Below are 19391 nucleotides of genomic sequence, written 5' to 3'. Positions count from 1 at the left end.
AGTACTAGTAAAACAATACATTTAGAGTTTGTGGAATACACACTGGTGTCTATGGAAGCAGCAATAACAATCCATTCAAATATAACTTGCCGACATAAATAAAATGTATTATTATTTTATTATTGTTATTACATTTTAAAGAAAATCTCAAAGTGCTACAAAGGAAGGACATTTTTTTTTATTCATATCCAGGGCTGGACTGGTAATCTGGCATACCGGGCATTTGCCTGGTGGGCGGACGCACTTTGTAGTGTTTTTAACAACAACATAAAAAAAGAAAATTTGTACCACTGACAACCTTCAGCGACAGCGGCCCATTGGTTTGTCTTCAGAATTGACGAGCCGAAGCGAGAGAGACCTCCCCTCCATATTAGGCGCTTTTTTCTATTCATTTATTTATTAGTATTTGAGTGCATGGAACAGCAAAGGTGAATATCCGCACAGCGCAGCCGCTGACGAACGTACGCTGCGTTTAAACGCTGCTTTATACGGCACTTTGACTCCGAATTTAGCTTTATACAATCGTGTGATATGGAAACATCACAGGTTCTGTGTTGAATTCGCTGAAAACAGCCGCGAGCATGTGTTAATGACGAGGTAAAGTGGAAAACGGCAACACACACAAACGCTTCACTTTAGCAGAACCACAATTTACATTGCAGCTAACAGCAGATAAGAAATATGGTGTTTTGGAAGAAACATTTATTAAAAATGCTGCTATATTACTTTAATATTGCAGAATATAAATCACTTTTAGCGAGCCTGTTTTCGTATTTTCTACAGGTGTTTACATTTTTTTTTTACTTACAAATATAATAGTTTATTATATATGTTTTATATATTTTAGAAACCACATAGCCATATAATGAGGAGCAAGGTTTGTACAGTCTATAGCCCTAATTGGACTGGATTAGATTAACATGGGGACGTGAGGGTAAAGTAATTATAACCAGAGGTTCTCTGTGATTTTAGTCCCGTCTGAATGTGCCATCTCAGCAATCATTACGGACAATGTCAGTAAAGATTAACGAGACTTTTACCTTCTGTAAAAAAGGTCTGGAAAAATGACCTCGGGTAACACTAATCCCGTTCGAATAGACCTGCTGTAAAAATGTATGGTAAAATTCCATCATTTCCGGTTTAAAAGTTAAATAAAGCGCATTTTGCGAGCTTTGAGGCGCTTGAAGCATTCGGTTGCGTTGTAGGTGGTGGGACAAATCTGTGGAAAACCTCCAGTATTTTATGCATATCATTTAAAGCAAAAAGAAGATCAAAAGCACTAATGAGAGGCCCAACACTTATTTTAGCGTTAGGAAAAAAGTGTCTATTACCAACACAATCCAATCAGAATCGTTAGACTGGACCTAACTGTTTATTAAAATCAGAATCGTTAGACTGGACCTAACTGTTTATTAAAATCAGAATCGTTAGACTGGACCTAACTGTTTATTAAAATCAGAATCGTTAGACTGGACCTAACTGTTTATTAAAATCAGAATCGTTAGACTGGACCTAACTGTTTATTAAAATCAGAATCGTTAGACTGGACCTAACTGTTTATTAAAATCAGAATCGTTAGACTGGACCTAACTGTTTATTAAAACACACATATATTGGAGACGGAGTTCAGACTGGCGCTCAGGTTGTGTGTTTGCTCACGTGATAACGGTAACGTCATACACACATGACGTCAAGGAGGTGCGTAAAGCGAGTTACTCCTCTCACTTCTGCTAGTTTTACGGAGATGTCTTATCCCGTGCGAATTGGCCATTAATACTACAGACGTCCTGAGGTAAAATTACTTTACCTCCACCTCCCCATGTTAATCTAATCCCGTCCGAATAGGGCTTATGTTTTTTACCCTGTGATTCCATTCGAAACCTAAATTAATTTATTTCTGTGTAGCATAAAATAAAATAATTTGAGCCTGTTTTTGAGCCTGTCAAAATGGCGTGGTTGCCAACATTCTTCAAAACATCTTCTTTTGTGTTTCACAGAAGTCATGCAGGTTTGGAACGACACGAGAGTGAGTAAATGCAGGGTGTCCGCGGGGTTTTAAAAAGTATTAAAAAGTGATAAATCCAAATTGTCAAATTTAAGGCCATTAAAAGTGTTAAATGTTGTCTCAGAGGTATTATTTTTTTTCCAAATTAGGTATTATTTTTTCAGACTATCAGATGTCCTATTCTGATTGAAATTCTATCTGCGTTCGCGTTAGTTCGTTTAAATATGGGCTTTAGCGTATCTGGGCACATAATCAAAGATCTTTCTTCTCCGGCTCGGCGTATGTTTGATGCTGACGTCATATTCAGCGGTCGTTCGGCATCATCTCCGAACACAGCGCGCTCAACAGAAGTGGCTGGCTTACGTTTTATTTTAGACTTGCTTCAAGGCATATCTTCAATGACTATCCTCATAAGAGCAATCTTAAATGATTTATATGAAGTCTAAAATGAACAAAAAGAGTTGTGAGAGAATGAGGCGCGATCCATATAAACAGTGAGATCCGCGTGTCTGTCTGCTCTTAAAGGGACAGCAGCCAATAAAGCTTCCTGTCAGTAAAGTTAAAGGACAAAGGGAACAGAGAAAATGACTCGCTGCTCTTGACTAAATAACTTTGGTAGCTTTAATAAGGATTAACTATTTAATTTATAGTTTATGCAGTGCAGACCGCATATAACTTTGATAACTTTATTACATTTCTGTACATTTCCTAACTGTTAAGACAGGAAGGGCAGGAGTAAACATGACATTTATTATGGGTTTATGTTAGCATTGTTTTAAGTTTACTTAAATTCAAAACTGTTATATTTTTGAAGCCTAATAATAAATGTAAAAAATAAAAAAAAATCAGTAGCTGTATTAATATCAGTAATACTGGCCTTCATTCATAAAAAGATGCCATTTAAACAAGTATTTAAAATATACTGTCTTTATGTTGTTTCTACATTAATTTGATTAACTGTGAAATTATTATATTAAAAAATATATTAAAAACGTACAAAAACATTTCTTTTTTTTATTGCAATTAATCACAGAAAAAATGTGTGATTAATCTAGTTAAAGTTTTTAATCGATTGGCAGCACTAGTTTTTAGTATTTTGTTAAATTCAACAACTTATCACAGTTATAGAAATGTAATATTTGGCTCAGGTTTTGTTGTTGGACGAAAAAATAATTTTAATAATTTTAAAAAACACTAAATAATGTTACATTACCAATTATTAATTGAAATCAAATGTGTATGCAGCAATGCTTCTCCTTAACCAACCTTTGTGAATGTTGAGATGTATTTTACTGTCTGAATGATAACTTATCACAGATTTCCGTTCTGTATCTGACACTCACTTCGTCGATTCTAAATCTATTCTTTTTTGTATGTTATATATGTCAAAATCTGTGTAAATAATAGAAAGGTCGCTGATTAACACTTGCAATTCAGTGTCGTGATGGTTTTAAAAAATATTCTGAAGGTAGTAAAAAAAGGTATTAAAAAGTAGTAAATTTAACTTAAGGATTGCTGTTTATACCCTGAAATGATGACGGCATTTAAAAGAAGTAAATTTACTGCGTCCTAGCTCAAAATCATCAGTGCTTTACTGCCAAGGGCATTTCTGTGTGACAAAAAAAAGCAATATTAAGTTTATCTGCATTTGCAGCAAATTCGATAATATCTATGATTATTTGTCCTTGTCCTAGTTTTATTAATATACTCCAATTTAAGGCCCCAACCCCAGCAAAAACATTCACGGGGAACTCATGGGCCGGATGTGCTGGGTATGCCGAATTTTAGCCCCAGTCCAGCCCTGGTCATATCAGATACACATAGTGTAAGTAACTATATAAAGTTTACTCGAACTTTCTTCTCCCAGTTCACTTACTTATTCCAGGAGAAACTGATGAATTTACGTGCTGTAAATCCGACTGACAGGACTCTGCACTGCGGTGCATTTGTTCAAACGTGGCAGCACCCATCTCACTTTGTAGATCAGAATCAAGATCATTTATAAAGGTTTCTAAATAGCAAAACACACTCACAATTGGATAATTAGATAGTTGATGACATGTTAAGCAAGTTTGTCAATATTTAAAAACCTTTCTAAAAGCGATACATCTGTCATACAGCGCTATTTTGGTTATGGTGGGTCATGTGATAAACATGACGCGTTGCCATGGAAACATTAAGGTGAAAAGTTCTAAAATAACGTTGCCTTAAAAAACTCTAAAATATCCACAACTTTCCCGAACTCTGACCTTTCCCATGATCGCTAAGGCAACGTAGAACACGCCGGTAACGAACTTCCGGTTTACGTTAGTCTGTACTGTTATCAGCTAAACGCTTGGTTGTATTATGAGGATTCAGGAGTAGACTTTTACAACAACGCTTCAGGCAAAATGATCACATCTCCCAGATGGTCGCATGGATCTGACTATCTTACAGTAACTTACTAATATCTGTAGCATTAAGCGATTCACCTGAGTTATGCGGTGCAGACATTTTTCCACTGTGTGGTAGGCCGGCTTGGCTGTTCCTATGATCCACGCAAGAGTTACCTTCCGTCCATGCGCCTGTAAATCGATTTTATTTTATTATAAATAAAGGTTTATTTGTTTCTAGTTATTTATTTTGTTCGATATTTCCACTTTGCGGGAGTCCCGCAAAATAATTAAATTTTCCCGCGACACGCACACAATAATATCTTACCGCCCGCATCCGCATTCACCATTAAATATGATCCCGCGCCGCACTCGGTTGTGCTGGGTCCCGCGGGAGTGCATGTCTCTATTTAACGTTAGGCTGTTAGAGCGGTCTTCTACACATTAAATCTGTAAATTATTGAAAACAATAAACATACCCCTTGCAAAAAATGATACAGTTGTACTGCAGTATTTTAAAATAGGTTAAACTAATATATTATACTAACTCAATAATTACATTTACAGCAATGAAATATTAATTTTTATTACAATGCACTTACATTAATTGAAGTTCATGCATCTATTTTCATGTTGATTAAAAAAACATGAGACATGATCTCAACAATTACAAATATTAAAATATAAATATTACTTCTACATCACAATTCTTGAGTTTATCTGAAGCTCGTTGGGCATTGAATGGAGTGCGTAGGGTGCTAGCAACGTGTCAAACGGGTCCGTTTATGTTGCATGGTTTATAGAAGCAAGGTTTCGGAGGTGAGACCGCGGCGCTCAGCGCTCATTAACCCCCGGCGAGAGCAGCCTTAACTCGGCTCGTCCTTCTGACGACTGCCGCTGCCTGGCAGAAGCCCCTCCCATGATGCAAATACGCGTCTGTTGTGTAGTAGGGCTGGGCGATATGACGATATTATCATATATCGACGATGTCTCGCAAATATGTCGATATCGATAACAGTCAGTGTTATCAGACGATAATCGACATCATAAAAATGACGACTGATAAACTCACAGGACATTGCGTTGCCAAATACATTATAAATAGTAGTTACCATACACTCACCTTTTTAGTGTTTTTGATGCATAACTACAGTAGCCTATATGTGTTAAAGCAAAACATTGAATTATGGATAAGACGTTGGTTGTGTTTTCATTATACACGCGCAAAGAGAAGCACATTGGCTTGGCTAAATGTTTTAAAACGCTCTAAAAATATTATTTCCTATTAGGCTAAATTATAAATATAATAGCCTATTAATAATACAAACATTAATCAAACATGGAAACCTGGAAAACATTTAAAATAGCCTACTTACGCTAAAAATAAAACGAAAGAGAAACCTTTGGGGGGAAAAATAGCTCAACGGGAAAAAAAATAGCTCAACCTTAAACGGCTGAAAATGTCTGTAAAACCTAACCATAGGCCTGTATTTTAAATACTATAAAATAAAGGTGTTAGAATAAAATTATTATAATATAAAAAATGAAAGAAAAATATATTAAAGTGAAGTAAAAATGCGCGTTAAACTCACAGCTCGTGCAGTGATGGAGCAGTATTCTGAACAGAAGCGCATGAGCTGCTCGCGTCAACACTGCACTTTGCTTAATTAAATATTTTCGTTTCGAATGGTTTCGTTAAAAAGTGGACATTTTAAGCTTTCTATGCGCATATGTCTGTGAGGCAAGTAGCCTGCTGCGTTTCGGTTTATTTATGAGACACGCGCTCCAGTTCATTAGAAATTAAAGCGATCACTCCGGCGACTTCGACACATGTCTTCCATTTGCATATTATTTATTAAACCCAGGCAATTGGCCAAAGAAACCTTTATTAAAATTAAGATACAATTTAAACAAAACGAAAGAATGCTTTCTACAAAACAAAACTTAATATTAAACTAAATATAACCACCAAAAGCATTTCTGACTCACTCGCATCTTTGCACTTATCATAATCAGATGAAATGTAAAAATACTATTATAATAGGCCTATTCAAACATAATATGCAAAAAGAAAGAAGACAAATATTGTTTAATGCTACAACAAAGTGAGCTACAGATAAATGTCTGAGCTGGATTGAATTATTTTACAGGTGAGCGGTTCATGAGCGCGCCTGCGGATTATTGAGCTGAGTCAAGCCAAGTCAGTTTATTTATTATACTAGTTCTTTTACAATGACGATTGTTTCAAAGCAGCTTCACAGTGTTAAACAGGACAATATTGCAGCCAAATTTGATTTCCAGTCGTTCTGGGAAAACAGTGATGTTATCAGCTTATTTCGTTAATTTTAGTTTTAACATGAGTCACACCGGTCCGCTTCGCTCATTACAGGCTCGTTCTCATATTTACAGTTAATGTGCCGGGCCGGGCAAGGCTCGGACACAACGAGCACAAGCTCCGGTAGGGTCGGGCTTGTTTTTTTGAGCACGATCTAAGCTCTAATTGACATTTAATGTGTCATTGCTGCTCGACCACATATCCGTCGTCTTTGAGAAGCGGCTGCAGAGCGGAAACGAGGCCGCTACTGCTGGGTAGTGTACGTGAATATGGCTGCGGAGGGTTCACTTTCTTTCTTTTTTTTCTTTTTCTTTTTTCTTGCACAGCCTGCAGATAGCCTCTGTTGGATCCACTGGTTCACCATTTGCATTTGGTTTAAATCCATAATACTGCCAAATTACTGATGTACATCTTTTCTTGGATATTAAGCGTTGTCCTCCATTTTATGCCTGGAAAATTTTGTGGCGCAGGGGAGTGGGCGGGATCAGTGCGGAGTAGATGATATTATCGGATATCGCGATGTTTTTGAAGGCGATTATCGCCCCCCAAAAATTAACATATCGCCCAGCCCTAGTGTGTAGTGAATGAAGCGAATGGAGTCAAAATGTTCACACGTCCATGTTCGCGCGAATAGCGCTATTTATTCGCGTCACTCGCGTCTGGTGTGAACCGGGCATAACTGTTATGTGTGCTAAACCGGAACTGAGATACCGTCAACCGGAAGTATCGAGTGTCACGGCCACGCCCACTAAGACTTGCAGAAAAGTTGTGGATATAACTAAAATATTTTAACCGTACACATGAAAGGTTAAAACGTGATGTTAATAAAAATAAATGTTAACAGGACACCTTAAAGCCTAGATAATTACCATTTTGTTGGGGTGATTGGGGACAGGTGTGGCTCGGAGTCCTTCTCTACCTCCAAAGTGGGGAATGGCAGCAAAAATTTGAGAAACACTGCATTAAATTGATCAAAAGTGACGGTAAACCCTAGGGTTTTAGTCTGGTATCGTATCGAAGTCAAAAATTTGGTATCGTGACAACACAATATTACTTGTAAATCATACTTCCAAAGGGAGGTTTTGGCAGATTTGGCTTTTTTCTGGGGAGAAATCTGCCCCAAAGTAGTTCTAGATGAAGCCACACAGGTTAAGTCAAAAGGTTCCTGTTCTGCAAAAAGGACACACAGGGCACTTGTCCCCATGGCAACGCTGACGACATCACTTCCTGATCTGTGAAAGGTTTCGACTGGGTTCTGATGAGGTTGCCAGGGCGACACACACACACACACACACACACACACACACAGGTAGCGAGCGATGCAAGTCTTCACAAACACTTAGCCCGTGACTTCAATAGCTGAGAGCATGAAACGCTTTTGTTAATTTTTTGAGGGAGTTAAAATCTCCAGTCACTCTAATCACCCCTGCTATAAGCCTTATGCACCAGAGAGTCAATCTTTACAATACTGTCTTTGAACTTGTTTATTTCTCTGTATATTTCTATGGCGTCGCTGTCGAAGAGTAATTAGCTGGTGGATTTACTTGGAGCGCATCTCAAATAAACCCCAACTCAGCAGGCTACTTGCCTCACACACATGAGAAATATGTGTAGAGAAAGCTTGAAATGTCCACTTTTAAGCAAAACGATTCGAAACGAAAGTAAATAGTCAAGCAATGGCAAACTGTTCACTTTAACGAAATGCATCTCTTCATTCATTCATGTCAAAAGACGCTGACGTCAGACGCACGTTTACAAACCAATCAATGTCAAGATCTTGAGACTTTTAAAAAAGGACTAAAAACTTTTCTTTTTGGGAGAGCTTAAGTCTTTTAGCTATTTAATCTGTTTGTATTTTTAAATTACCTGTAGCACTGAGATTTGTTAAAAGTGTAAAGTGCAATACAAATAAAATGTATTATTATTATTTATTATTAAGATGCAGCCCACATGTACAGTTCTGCAATGTGAAACCAAACCAAAACTGACCAAATGTATAAAATGCATCAGAAAATGAACTTTCGGTGCAGACTTTAAGGTTTGAAAACGGCCTTATTTAAAATATGATTAAATTATATTTAGAAAGAGATCAAAGAACGCTCCCTTTACAATCGCTGGAGCTGTCAATCGAACAGCGCAAGCCTTTTATTTCTATATTATGACCAATTTTTGATGTAACATTATACGTGCACCCCAGGAAACATTACAAGGCAATAAAACCACGCAGTTCACGAGCCCTTTAAATTATAGAAGGTCTCAAAGCACATAGCATTACAACAACTTAAAAAGTCCCACCTGACTGCTACCGACTCATTTTGGCCCTGAGATCAGGATGAGAAAAACCAAACAATCAAAAAGACAAGCGTTTAGATTTACCTTCATAACGATGAAGACGACGAGCACCACGAAGACATTAGCCTGCGGATGTTTCCAGGCGGTCGAGTGACTGTCGTAACTAAAGTCTTCTGTGATTCCTTGCTTTGTCCAAGTGCGATTGTCAAAGAATGAAACCAGGGTGTCCTTTTGTGTGAGCTATAAAGACAATTAAGTGTTATTAACATCATTGAGCTTTAGTATTCACTTTCTTATTTTAAGCATAAACCCTCACAATATGGTTCGTTTCATGCTTAAATTAAAAAAAAAAAATATTGCCAAAGAGGTTAGAAAAAAGGTGGAGAAAGTACACAACTCTATTACTTGAGTAAAAGTAAATGTACTACTGGTCAAATATTACTGCGTTACAAGTGAAAGTTGTAAAAACAGATTTTTACTCAAGTAAAAGTACAGAAGTTTTTTATGCCATTGCATTATTTTATTATTGTTGTATAAATGCACATTATGCCATCATGGTTTAAGCCAGTCAGTGACGCTCCATCTGACATACTAGCATACGACTAACTTAAACTCATTTAAATACTTGTAGAAAAGTTTCAAAGCTCTTTATTAAGCTGCTGTCACTTTAAGGCCGAATGCACGGATCCAATACACTGATACACATCTGATATTCTCCCAACGTCACTCTTCTCTTTCTCCCAGACCTTTATATTTTTAATATTTTATAAGACATGCACCAAGTTTATGCCAACTAAACTAATCTTTATTTTTTTTATAACTGAAACATACTTTCAAAGTATGGCTATGGGTGCACACACTTGTGCCCAAGAACCGTCTTCTTCTATTTTGCTATGAACTGATCAAATAAAGTTGGGGAAATGTGTATGACCCTATAAGAGCGATTCCTGATAGACTGTCTGAAACAACAACAGCAAAAAACCTTTATAAGAAGGGAAAAAAATCATCCTCCGACTTTCAGAGCCGCTACAGAAACGACTTTCAACCTTGTTAGAAATGTAGAGGAGTAAAAAGTACGATATTTGTCTTTCAAATGTAGTGAAGTTAAAGTCATAAGTTTCCAGAAAAAATAATACTCAAGTAAAGTACAGATACTCAAGTAAATGTACTTAGTTACTGTCCACCTCTTGAAAAAAGTGATTAAAGACCTCTACTCTACACCACTGGGTTTTTTAATAATAAAAAATAAATAGAAGAAATATTTACATGCAAACATGAACATGCAAATATATGGTTAATATATATTAACTTGACTTCAGTGAATTCAGTAAATACTTAAGGTCAAATGAATTAACAAAATACAAAATCCTTTTTTAAAGTCAACATCCTTGGTAAGACTTTAAAATGACTAAAATGAACATGAATGTCAAGTTTAGAGGATGTTTAGAAATGTTACTATAAAACAAGACAAATATACCAATTGAAAATAGATTGTATTGTACAAGAGTGCAGTCATACGCTGCTAATGGTGTATTTTATCGCCACATTGTGTGTGTGTGTGTGTGTGTGTGTGTGTGTGTGTGTGTGTGTGTGAGAGAGAGAGAGAGAGTGTGACAGAGTAAGAGTTGATGCCTTATTTTGTATTTTATACGGGTGTGTGTGTTGTTAAGAATGATTAATGAATGCCTCATGTTTCTCTCAACGGTCTTATTAGGATTCTCAACTGGATGAATTTAACAGCCTGGGGAACAAACACATTTTGTGTAGTGTGTGTGAGTGTGTGAGTGTGTGTGTGTGTGTGTGTGTGTGTGTGTGTGTGTGTGTGTGTGTGTGTGTGTGTGTGTGTGTGTGTGTGTGTGTTACCTGTCCGGCCATAAACTGCCCAAAGCCCGGAGGGAAAGTAAGCGTTGAAATCAGGAGAGTGACCAGGGCAGGATACAACAGACGCCTGCACACGAAACAGACACATAAACACTTCTGATACGATACACATTCACTGTTCTGAAATAATAATAATAATAATAATAATTGCAGTCTGTGTTTGCTTTCAGTAAGCTTTATGGATTCTTAGAAGTGCCCATATATTTAATATTGCCCATCTAATATTGTTTTTGCCTCTCTATAACAGGTTTACATGCATCCAAGGTCAAAAAACACTCACATTTTCTCATAATATTTTAACAACACTATCAGGATTTTTAAAAAAGCAGCCCAAGATGTATATTTCCTGACATTTTTAGACATCTGGCCCTCACAATTACAGAGAAACAAGTAGAAACACTCACTTCTTCATGAGAAACTTGTTAATAGTTTTCTGTTTTCGCATAAACTGAACAATTAGCCTGTTCAAATACACAAATAAGGCACCGCCAAACCCGCTGGCGATTCTGCAGAGAGAGAGAGAGAGAGAGAGAGAGAGAGAGAGAGAGAGAGAGAGAGAGAGAGAGAGAGAGAGAGAGAGAGAATTATGAGTGACATCATGCATATTCATTAGTAATGGCATAAACATGCTCATGAATAAATGATTCATAATACAGTTCATTGTGTTGCTTTCATCAAATATCTGTCGGGTACAAAGTGTCTAAAATGGATGTGCATGAACAATCAGCAGGAGACGTTTCTTCACGCTTTGTAATATTACTCGCTGTTTGCGAGAACAATTATTTAATGCAAGTAACTAGGATTAATAAATGCTGCAGAAGTGATGTTCATTGTTAGTTCATGTAAACTAATGCTTATTGTAAATTGTCACCAAACATATTTACTTTCTGTACTGAGCATCATGAGCAAAGATAGCAAGCAATCACACAGGCATAAATAATCAAAGTGCTTAAAGTGGGCTGAGTGTAGCGTTACTTAACCAATCAATAGTTGAACATTTCTGGCATAACTGACGAGTAACCGACTACACTTAAAGGTGCAATATGTAAAAAAAAATCTGTAAAATATCCAAAAACCATTAGTCCAGTGTTATATATTTTGCTCAGTTGACATTTCCTAAATGTTTCCAACTATTTGTAAACCGTTAGTAAATTGCGTTGAACTGGGATGTGTGGGGGCGTGGCCTGTCGATTACATCATATTTGCGTTACCCTCGGTTTCCGGGTTATTTTGCAGAAATTTACTCACTTTACTCTACTTTACCCACTGTAGTGTGAACAAGTGTCACAGCAGCCGCCAAGCGAACGCACAGAGTAACGTCAGAACATCATTATCAACACACTCAGATGTGTCTAATATGGTAAACAGAGCTGCGTCACCTCACACTCATGACCGGAAAGAGGAAATGGCGCTGGCGACTGTGGCATAATAAAAGTCCCGCTGCTCACGAGGCGCGTGTTGTGTTCATCTCATTAATAATCGCTCCAGCAATTTCAAACTGTGTCTTGTTTAAAGGCCCACTGAAGTGCCTTGAACCGCGCAGCATTATTCAATGTTTTGACATAATTTCCTCTGAAACCGCTCCAGCTGTAAGAACTCCTCCCCTATTTTGAAACAGCCAATAGCGTTTCGTTAATACACAGTTTGACTAGAGCCTTTCTGTTTAGTAAAGCCACAGTTTCCTCCGAATCTCAAACCGTTTATCTTCATAATCTTCTACATATCTATGAAATACGCCTTCTGTGCGGAATTTAAATGGGTTTGTTGTCTGCTCCGATTCGCGCATATGACCGCTCCGCGCTCTCGTATCTCTAACTAGACCAGAGCTGTTGGTGTGTGTGTGTGTAATCCTAACGTTATGGGGACAAAATGTCCCCACAAAGATGGAAATATCCGAAATCCTTGCCCTTGTGGTGACATTTTTAGGTCACCATGAGGAAAACTTCTTATAAATCACACAGAAGGAGATTTTTTGAGAAAGTAAAAATACAGAATGTTTCCTGTGATGGGTAGGAGCAGTGTGTGTGTGTGTGTGTGTGTGTGTGTGTGTGTGTGTGTGTGTGTGTGTGTGTGTGTGTGTGTGTGTGTGTGTGTGTGTGTGTGTGTGTGTGTGTGTGTGTGTGTGTGTGTGTGTGTGTGTTGGGTAGGTTTAGGGGCAGGGGCAGTGTAGGGGATAGAAAATACTGTTGAAATGTACAGTATGAACAGTATGAAATCCATTAGGCCTATGGAAAGTCCCCACAATTTACAAAAAACAAAAAAAAGTGTGTGTGTGTGCTGCAGCAGTGCGCATGAAACTAATGTGAAACCACACTTCATTTTATCTCAACTGAAACAATTACATGTCTGAATTGTTTCCTATTGCAATGTGCCATTCACCATGTAGAAAATAGTGTGTGAACAACTGACCGATTTCAGCAGCTTCAGCGTCTGTTTATAGTGTAAGGGGCGGGACTTCCGATTCTAGAGAGCATTTGATTGGACAGAAGATGTGATGGTAAGCTGAAGTCTGCGATGATATCATAAAAATCTGTGATCCTTTTTAACAATGCAAAGTTTTGAATGCTTATATCTCCTAAATGCGAATTTTGTCATTGTTTTGGAACACACCCCCTTATTCATAACCGTAACGCTAACATAGTCATACTAAAAGCTTAAAAACTTCAGACTTTCAGATTTTAAATCTTTAAAAATGAATCGGCAGTAGAAAATTAAGCAAACAAGCAAAGTATCGTACTGATGCGATCTGACTGGAACTTCTTTCTTAAAGGTGCACTATGCAACTTTCCGTCCACTGGAGGGCGCCTATTCTAAACAAAGGCGTAGTATGATGACGCCAAGTGTGAGCGCAGCATCTTGGGACATGTGGTCCCTCACAGCCGGTGGAAAACAGGACTCGGGCAGAAATCATGTTGATGGATGTGGTCATTAACGTTACTGTAGTGAAGCAGAGCAGGACCGAGTGTGGTGGAGCTGAGCACGGCCGCTGGAGCGATTGTTACACACACACGGCTCGCGAACACCGGGACTTTTATTATGACGGGAGGGGACACAGTCACCGGGCGCACACACTTCTGCTTTTTCCGGTCATGATTATGAGGTAAAGCAGCTCTGTTTATCATATTAGATACATTTAAGTGTGTTTAAAATGATGTTATGACGTTCCTCTGTGCGTTCACTCGGCGCTGCTGTGACATGTTCACACTGCTAAGAGTAAAGCGCTTCTGCAGAATAAAACCGAGGGTAGCGCAGATATGACGCGATTGACAGGCGACTCCCTCAGACGCTATGCTGACACGTCCCGGTCTTTAGTTAAAATAGCAATTTTCTCACAATTTACAAATAGTTGGAAACATTTGGGATGTTGTAGGTACTCAACTGAACAAAATATATAACACTGGCCTAGTGGTTCTTGGATATTTTACTGCAAAAATACTACATAGTGCACCTTTAAGGCTAGGATCAATGCAAAGACCACAACGTGGCACTCCAGAACATCATCCTCTATGGTTTTGTTGCTGGAGTAATCCTATGTTAGCGTCACTCTCATATTTTACTACTACATGACGTGTGAATTGGTAGGCGGGGCTAAAGAGGCAGTGGGCGTCGACCTTCTTCTGCAGAGGCGGTCTTTCGTTGCACTATGATGTAATAATGTGACGACATCCGAAACGAGTCGTTTTCTGAGCTTGGTTTCAATAAAAGCTGTTTGTGGACTTACGAGTACGTTTGATTTCTGAAACTTACAGGATGTTTTCATAGTACAGTGACCCCTTACATGTCAAGGGAAATTTGATTTCTCAGTTCATGATCACTTTTTATCCTCTAAGTTTGCCTGGTGAAATGTATTGTTTTAAGGACAGATAGACAAATTAATTTTAAGAATTATTGTTAAGAATTGGTACATGACAAATGTAAAGAAACAATAACAACAACAAAAAAGTGGCAGAACTGACCCGATCACAGCAAAGGCTGGAAGCTCTTGGAGGTCAAAGGGGAAGTCCAGCCTGAACCGTGTTTTAAAGAGAGCCGTGATCGTCTCTGAGAGAGAGAGAGAGAGAGAGAGAGAGAGAGAGAGAGAGAGAGAGAGAGAGAGATGAACATCGCTCAAAATATACATCACATGTGCTTTAAAACATAATAAAGTGCCCCTATTATACTTTTTGAGGTATGATCTTTTACGTAGTGTGTAATCGAGCGGTTTGTGAATGTGAAAGATGTTTCAAAGGTTAAAGATCAGATCAATTGAGTTTGTCTCCTAAAAAAAAGGAAGTGATTCTGAACTAAAACGAGTCGTCAGTAATTCAGAGAGAGAGAGATTGCTTTCACTTCCTGCTGAACATACATAAGTTTGTAACTAATTTGCATAATGCCAGCCTGTGGTCCTCATTGGCTGAGCAGTGTCTCTTTGCCCCGCCCTCAATCCCTGTAGCTGTATCTGAGGCTGGAAGAGTTTGGTTGGTGTTGTTCATGTGAAGCTGTTTTCTGCTGCTAAAGCAAATCCACTTTGATGAGATTGATACGGTCAAACCCACGCCATCGTTACTGTTCGTATCACGAGCTGAGATTCAGATATGATAATGAGCGTTTGGTTTCTGACCAATCGCAGCAGACTGGGCCGTCTGACCAATCACAGCAGAGCAGCTCTCAGAAAGGCGGGGTTTAGAGAAACTGAATCTTTAATCGTTTCAGACACTGAGAGAAAAGAGCTGATGCTGCAGTCAAAACAAGACTAGCAACCTTAAAAATGGCACAAAAGGGGCACTTTAAAACACAAACACACACCTTCATCTCTGTTCCACACGGCCAGAACTCTGAAGATAAAGGCACTAAACGTAGCAGCAAAGAATCCACGCCAGTAGTTTCGTACGGCGAAAAACGTGGAGGTGACCTCAATGCTGAATAACACACCTAAAACACACACACACACACACACACATATAGAGTTATTGTCTAAGTTTTCTTCAAATTAACAGTACATACTAAAAACAACATTGCACAACTTAATACATATAATTAATATGCAATTTTGGTTGATCATTTAGTCTTAATTAGATTTTTTTTACTTTGCGGGCACCAGGTGTGTGTGCCATTTAGAGATGAATCAATTCTGTTTTAATTCCTGAATCTGAATTGAGCAAGCAAACAGGATGGGTAATTCTAATTTGAGTGGAATTAAGTGAAATTAAAATGCAATTCAAAAGAAATGTACAGCATATACATTAAAACATTTTTGAGAATTAGTGCTGTCAAATCGATTAAACGCACTTAGGTAGGTGGAGCGTGTCAAAGTAACATCCACATGGATGGAGGACCCAAGGTTTCACAGCAGAACATTGCCCAAAGCATCACACTGCCTCCGCCGGCTCGCCTTCTTCCCATAGTGCATCCTGGGGCCATGTGTTCCTCAGGTAAGACACACACACACACACACCCGGCCATCCACGGGATGTAGAAGAAAACGTGATTCCTCAGACCAGGCCACCTTCTTCCATTGCTCCGTGGTCCAGTCCTGATGCTCACGTGCCACTGTTGGTGCTTTCGGCGGGGTCAGGGGTCAGAGGTCACCCTGACTGGTCAGCGGCTATGCCGCCCCATACGCAACAAACTGAGCTGCTCTGTGTATTCTGACAGCTTTCTATCAGAACCAGCATTAACTTCTGGAGCAGTTTGAGCTCCAGTAGCTCGTCTGTTTGATCGGACCACACAGTCCAGCCTTCGCTCCCCACGTGCATCACTGAGCCTTGGCCGCCCATGACCCTGTGGCCGGTTCTCCACTGTTCCTCTTGGAGCACTTTTGATAGAGACTGACCACTGCAGACCGGGAACAGCCCACAAGAGCTGCAGTTTTGGAGATGCTCTGACCCAGTCGTCTAGCCGTCACAATCTGGCCCTTGTCAAACTCACTCAAATCCTTACGCTTGCCCATTTCTCCTGCTTCTAACACATCAACTCTGAGGACAAAATGTTCACTTGCTGCCTAATATATCCCACCCACTAACAGGAGCCGTGATGGAGAGATAATCAGTGTTATGCCTGATCTGTGTATATTATGTAAACACAAACATTTATTTTGGATGTGATTAATTGATTTGACAGCACTATCCAGAATACTTTAATTTCCCAAAAAATGATCTTCAAAACGGAGTCAAAGAACATGAAACCAGTGGTATATGATTATATATATTAGTACACATATATAGACATTTTCTGCAACATTTTGTGGTGTTGCATGGCAAAATTAGAGGTCATGGCATGAGAAATCAAATTCTTTGTCTTTCAAATTCAAAATCAAGTCTTTGTACCCTTCAAACATCCTGCAAGTTTTGACAGAGTTGAACTCAGTTATTAATTTTATTTCTGTTTTTCTAAACGTGGTTGGGTACATTCACACAAGGTCTTGTTCTCGTTCAGTTTTTATATATTTTATCCCAAATCCCCAGTTCTCTCACCTCCAATAGGAGCAGCAAAGCAGCATCCGACCCCGACAGCACAGGCCGCTGCAAGCATCTCAATGTTTCTGGACTCATTCTGTTTAACACACACACACACACACACACACACACACACACACACACACACACACACACACACACACACACACACACAAATATACAATGTAGAAAATGTAATATACAACAACTTGACTACTTGACTTTTTTGTTCAAAACCAACACAACCCAAAAACAGATGTACATGCACACCAGCACAATCCAGGACCGTTCAATACAGCACCAACACAAACACAATAAAATCATCTTATTACAAAAACGTACAATTTATACAACGCACACCATCTATCACACTATATAGATACACACACATAGACACACACCTGTATTTGGTAAATCTATTCAGAGATGATATCGCTGTTAGTTTTATCCTCACAAAAGGAAAACTTCATCAAGAGAAATGCAAAAATACACACATTTTAGATTGATTTCGATAACATACACGCTCATACAGACACTCTCTCTCACACACAATACACACACACACACACACACACACTCCCTCTCTCACGCTGCATTCACACAGGGCGTCGACGTTAACGCTTCTCATTTACTTTGAATGGGTCATGCATTGCCGAACTGAATTGTGGGTTTCATTGCGTCACTTCACTCGCGTTGAGAGCAGCAGAAGTTGAAGATTTCTCAACTTTTCAAGCGCCAACACAGGCATCATCCAATCAGGCATTATTTGGTTAAACATCAAAACACACACACACACACTTTTCCCTTAAGTCCACTTATAGTGACTACGTTGACATGTGCATCAATAAAGAGATTACCAGTATTTCCAATAATCAGGGTAAGGACTTTATCGCAGTAAGATGTTGACATGACAAGCCCGTTCACATGCAATTCTCATTATTTTGATTACTGTGGTTAATTTTACTGGCATTGTTCACATACGCCAATGCATAGCACAAATAACACAGTTGGTGTGTTTACTGGCCACTGTTTTAATACGCTTGCGTCAAATGCAAAACATTTCTATGGACATATAGAATTTTTTTTTACAGTCATGTGCCAAATAACTTTATTTCGGTGTTTTTATCAGTATGCTTTATTACATTCATGTTGCACAACATTGTCAACATTATCTTGGTTTCTTCAGCACGACAAAAATCAATGCCTGTTAATGAATTTGTGTTTATGAATTTGTGCATAAAAACGTCATCTGTGTTCGTCAGGTGTGCACTTTAGTCAGAGTGGAACGGATGACATTGTTTATGTGTCTGTCTATGGCAATTACAATCGGCATGCACCACATATTTGACTATGATTATGAGCTTAATCGCATAATTTTGATCTATTGTGTTTACATGAGGTAAAATTTAAATCGCAATGTCGCCAAAATTTCATTATAATTGCGTTATGAGGGTGTATCGCTAGTCAAAGTGTCTCGCACCAAAGCTGCAATTAAGTTTTTATACAGTTTTTTTACAGTAAAAAAAAAAAAAAATACAAATGCCTTTTATTTATTCAGAAAATTTTGAATGCAATTTTTTAAATTAAATTATCTGAAATATTGTATTGATGATATTCAAAATTAAAATGTTCTAATGGATGTATCGATTTCAGAAATATGTCTTATTAGAAGAACATTCACAGTAATGAGTCGATTGTTAAATATTTTAAAGCATTTTAGAATTTATGGCAAAAACCTGGTGGGTACATCCATACTTATTGTGTAAAAACATGTTTTTGCACCGCACCATTTAAAAATACCTTCATATAATTTACAGCTGTAATTAATTTCTGTAATTACATCTATAATTAGACTGTTGAACCCACCCAAAACCAACCTCGCAAGGTGTCAAATGAAGTCAAAATCAGCGTTGGCGAGTATATGAAATGTGACAATAGCCAATAAAATTTGTATGAATTCTAACAATGCAATGATGTGAGAACATGAACGTAAACAAACGTGAACTCAAACGTGAGTTTAAGCCTTTTCATTGAAATATTCAAGCGCAAGACGACGTAAAACAAACTCAATT

General features: G+C 38.3%; 1 protein-coding gene across 3 annotated transcripts in view; it reads right to left on the bottom strand.

The window, feature by feature from the left end:
• clcn2c (chloride channel 2c) overlaps positions 1-19391 on the bottom strand; it is a 143748-nt gene that overhangs the window by 55181 nt on the left and 69176 nt on the right. For all 3 annotated transcript variants that reach the window (XM_067451413.1, XM_067451415.1, XM_067451414.1), the window contains exons 7-12: positions 17338-17416; positions 15671-15796; positions 14842-14926; positions 11290-11391; positions 10868-10952; positions 9089-9244 (exon numbers count right to left, since the gene is read on the bottom strand). In XM_067451413.1, the coding sequence (XP_067307514.1) occupies positions 9089-9244; positions 10868-10952; positions 11290-11391; positions 14842-14926; positions 15671-15796; positions 17338-17416 (633 nt within the window). The remainder of the gene's footprint in view (positions 1-9088; positions 9245-10867; positions 10953-11289; positions 11392-14841; positions 14927-15670; positions 15797-17337; positions 17417-19391) is intronic.

This window comes from Pseudorasbora parva, chromosome 8 (genome assembly GCF_024679245.1).
Source record: "Pseudorasbora parva isolate DD20220531a chromosome 8, ASM2467924v1, whole genome shotgun sequence".
In the NCBI taxonomy this organism is placed as follows: Eukaryota; Metazoa; Chordata; class Actinopteri; order Cypriniformes; family Gobionidae; genus Pseudorasbora; species Pseudorasbora parva.
This window is presented reverse-complemented; position numbering and strand designations above follow the sequence as displayed.